Source organism: Opisthorchis viverrini (genome assembly GCF_000715545.1).
Source record: "Opisthorchis viverrini unplaced genomic scaffold opera_v5_488, whole genome shotgun sequence".
Lineage (NCBI taxonomy): Eukaryota > Metazoa > Platyhelminthes > Trematoda > Opisthorchiida > Opisthorchiidae > Opisthorchis > Opisthorchis viverrini.
In genome coordinates this window covers 106204-109144 of record NW_008752152.1, presented here as the reverse complement: position 1 = coordinate 109144, position 2941 = coordinate 106204, and the positions used below count along the sequence as shown (strand labels likewise).

Sequence of the window (2941 nt, the reverse complement as noted above, 5' to 3'; positions counted from 1 at the left end):
GCGTTCCGCCTTGTGATCTTTAGCACCAGGTACAGTGCCCCTGATTTCTTCAGCACATCATTACCAAAATTTCCCATCACGGGATGCGAAAGGTGAGGCTGAAAATTTTAAGTTGCTCGTTGTCTGGACTGTGGTCTCAGTCTGCTACCTTGACACAGTGGTACACCCGCATGCGTATTATGTCCCGGTGCAGTCAGGCCAACGGTAGCGGGTATGTATTTAACTTGTCTGGCTGGTAGATGGGCAAGTGGTCAGCTGCCACAGTGATTTAGGTCTTACGAATAAGCTGGCTATTCCCAAAGTAATTTTTCGAAAATCACTTCATTTTGTCACACTCGGATGCTGAGTGTATTGAGCTACTTGCTGCGAGTCTGGAATATTTTCCTGTCTATTGGCCCCCTACTGAATGGAAATTCATCGCCCCTTATCTATATAGTCGTCATACCAGTCTTCCTAATACCGTATCCTCCTTAAAAGTAACTCATTCCAAATATGACTACTTCATTTTATGATGCCTCTTAGTCGGGGGGCGAGTATTTTGGATATTGAACCATAGTGGTCTCTTGGAATTTGTGTATTTTGTGCATCCAGTATATCCCCCCGTAGAAACTTTCTTACCACGCTGATAACTCATCCAAAATTCAGCAGAAAGTAATGGAAAATTTGTTCAAAATTTCGGGAAAACGCAGTCAATGGCATATTTGGCACCCTTGGTCTTCTGATGTTCAGGTCGTTTTTCCGTATCCAAAAATTTAGCAAAATGCTCGACGTTTGGGCGACAGATATAAATTTAACCAAGCTTGCACAATGTTCACGTCGGAATGGTTTTTTGTTTGGTGCTTAAAAATCCTACGGGTAATCATGCGAAGGCCATAAGTGCAGTGCAGTCCCTGAGGTTAGTCAACCTTGTGCTCCACCTAACGTGGCACCTCATAGTTCAAACATAACGTGAGAAGAATGCTGCCAAATGCCGGTTCCGGTCGCCCTGTCAAGGGTTCTCACATTAAGAAAATCACGGATGTTGTGTCCAGTTCACGCTCCGCTTGAATCTCAAGCGGATTGTGTTTGCTAACTAACCTCATTTGCATGGATAGTTGTTTTTACGTAGGACTCACCTGGAATTCAGCTGAATCTCAAATTCCGATTAACTCTCTAAATGACTGAATGCCTCATCAGTAGTATTTAGTATCAGCACCTGTATCAAGAGTATCTGGGTCGTTATAGATACCATTTTACTGACTAAGAGTGTCACCTCTCGTTTCATTTACAGTCGCTTGTAATCAACTCGAAAACGGCAAACAGGTAAGCTGAATTTTATGCTCAGTTTCATATATATGCTATACTTCGTTGGGCCATGTTGTGGCACTGGTATTCGGTTCTGTTCAGAGTTCAAAATCTGGTGAACTTTTATCCCTGTTTTAAATTTTCGTTGGCAAATTTGGAAACTTTTATCACTAGCGTTTCACGCAAGTGAATGGCCTGTGCCAATGGATCAGTGTAGTAACCAATCATTGAATTAAAAGGCATTCAGCAACGCATGAGTGACGTTATTCATGGATGTTTTGCGCTGTAATTATCACTTTTAACTTTCTACAATGAAATATGTCGGCCTCTTGAGTGTGTCGTTTGGGACGAAAAGTAACGAAGGGCGCTTGGACTGATTGCACGTCGCATGCATATGGTGTCGTTAATATATTTCTGGTTTTTGAAAAAGTCTTTGTAATTGCGGTGATCTGTCACTTTGTTGTTTCCGCCGGACCGGCTTGTCTCTTTCCGCAAACTCTCTCATTTGTCCTGGTTCAAGATATATATTTTGGCCGCTGATCATTCTTCACTTGAAATCGTTCCGTCACAGTCATTGCATGGTTGAGTGGGTAATAACACCACTTCTCGTTGCTTTTTGAAGAATATTGAAATCTGCGATTCGGTTTCCTTTTCCGGGATGGGTATTCACCAAATGGATTTTGTGGTTAATTTGTATTGCTGTCCGTTTATGCTGCGCTGTATGTTATGTCTATGTCTCTCCTTTACAGTCCAAAAGTTTTTTTTTCATTTTTCCCCATGGTGTATTTCTTAACGAGTTTGTCCATAAAAATGGATTGCGAGCTTGTCGCTGCTTAGCGAAGCGAAGCGCTCTGAGACACGAACCAGACTGACTGCCAGATAATCCGTTGACAAACACTTATGTTGTTCTCAATACGTAGCATCTAGAAAATATAAAGACGCAATCACACTTTGAGTAACGGGTTCTCAGTAGTGCCAATCCAACTTTCACATCCACCGAGCAAAACGAATGCCGCCTGGTAAACCGCATGTCGACCATGGACACGTTCGCAATACGCAAAATATCCATACTGTCTTCTTGAACGTTTTCTTTCCGATCAGTTATGATAGTCGATTTGCACGCGCGAGAACAGACCGTATTTTTTTAAAAATAAGTTGAAGTCCGCACATTCTAGTACCGTCGATTGGCCTGGTTCGATGATGAACAAATAAAACCCATTGGAAGAATGCAAGCAGCGCGGTTTTTAGCGTAGCCATGCATGAGGAAAACGCGGTCGAAACAGATTCCCCGCCAGAGGTAAGTTTGTTTGAGATGGGAGCCCTTGTTTGGATGGTGAGATTTGGAGCGATAAATTTGTGTGCATTCATGTTTCATGTTGGTGTCCCGTCCGTTTCCAACCGAACGATTTCATTTTACCTTTTCTATAGTTGGCTTGACCTATTACATAACAGACGCGAGTTCACTAAAAAATGCAGGATGAGTTAGCTACCGTTTATTCGGCGAACTTCCAGAGTGGGCTTTCTAAAAATTGCTCCAGTGTGTACAAACAATCCGGCAGTTCACTGTTAGGTGGATGGAACCTGCTGGTTTCTTTGTCGGCTCAATTTTCTCGTGACAGTCCATATTCTGCGGTTACATAGGACCCTTATATATGCT

General features: G+C 42.6%; 1 protein-coding gene across 1 annotated transcript in view; it reads left to right on the top strand.

Annotated features, from left to right (window-relative positions):
* T265_11388 (hypothetical protein) overlaps positions 1–2156 on the top strand; it is a gene marked incomplete at both ends in the record, with an annotated part of 11575 nt that extends 9419 nt beyond the window's left edge. Inside the window, one exon of the mRNA XM_009178029.1 lies at positions 2034–2156. Within this exon, the coding sequence (XP_009176293.1) occupies positions 2034–2156 (123 nt within the window). The remainder of the gene's footprint in view (positions 1–2033) is intronic.
* Positions 2157–2941: the final 785 nt, after the last annotated feature.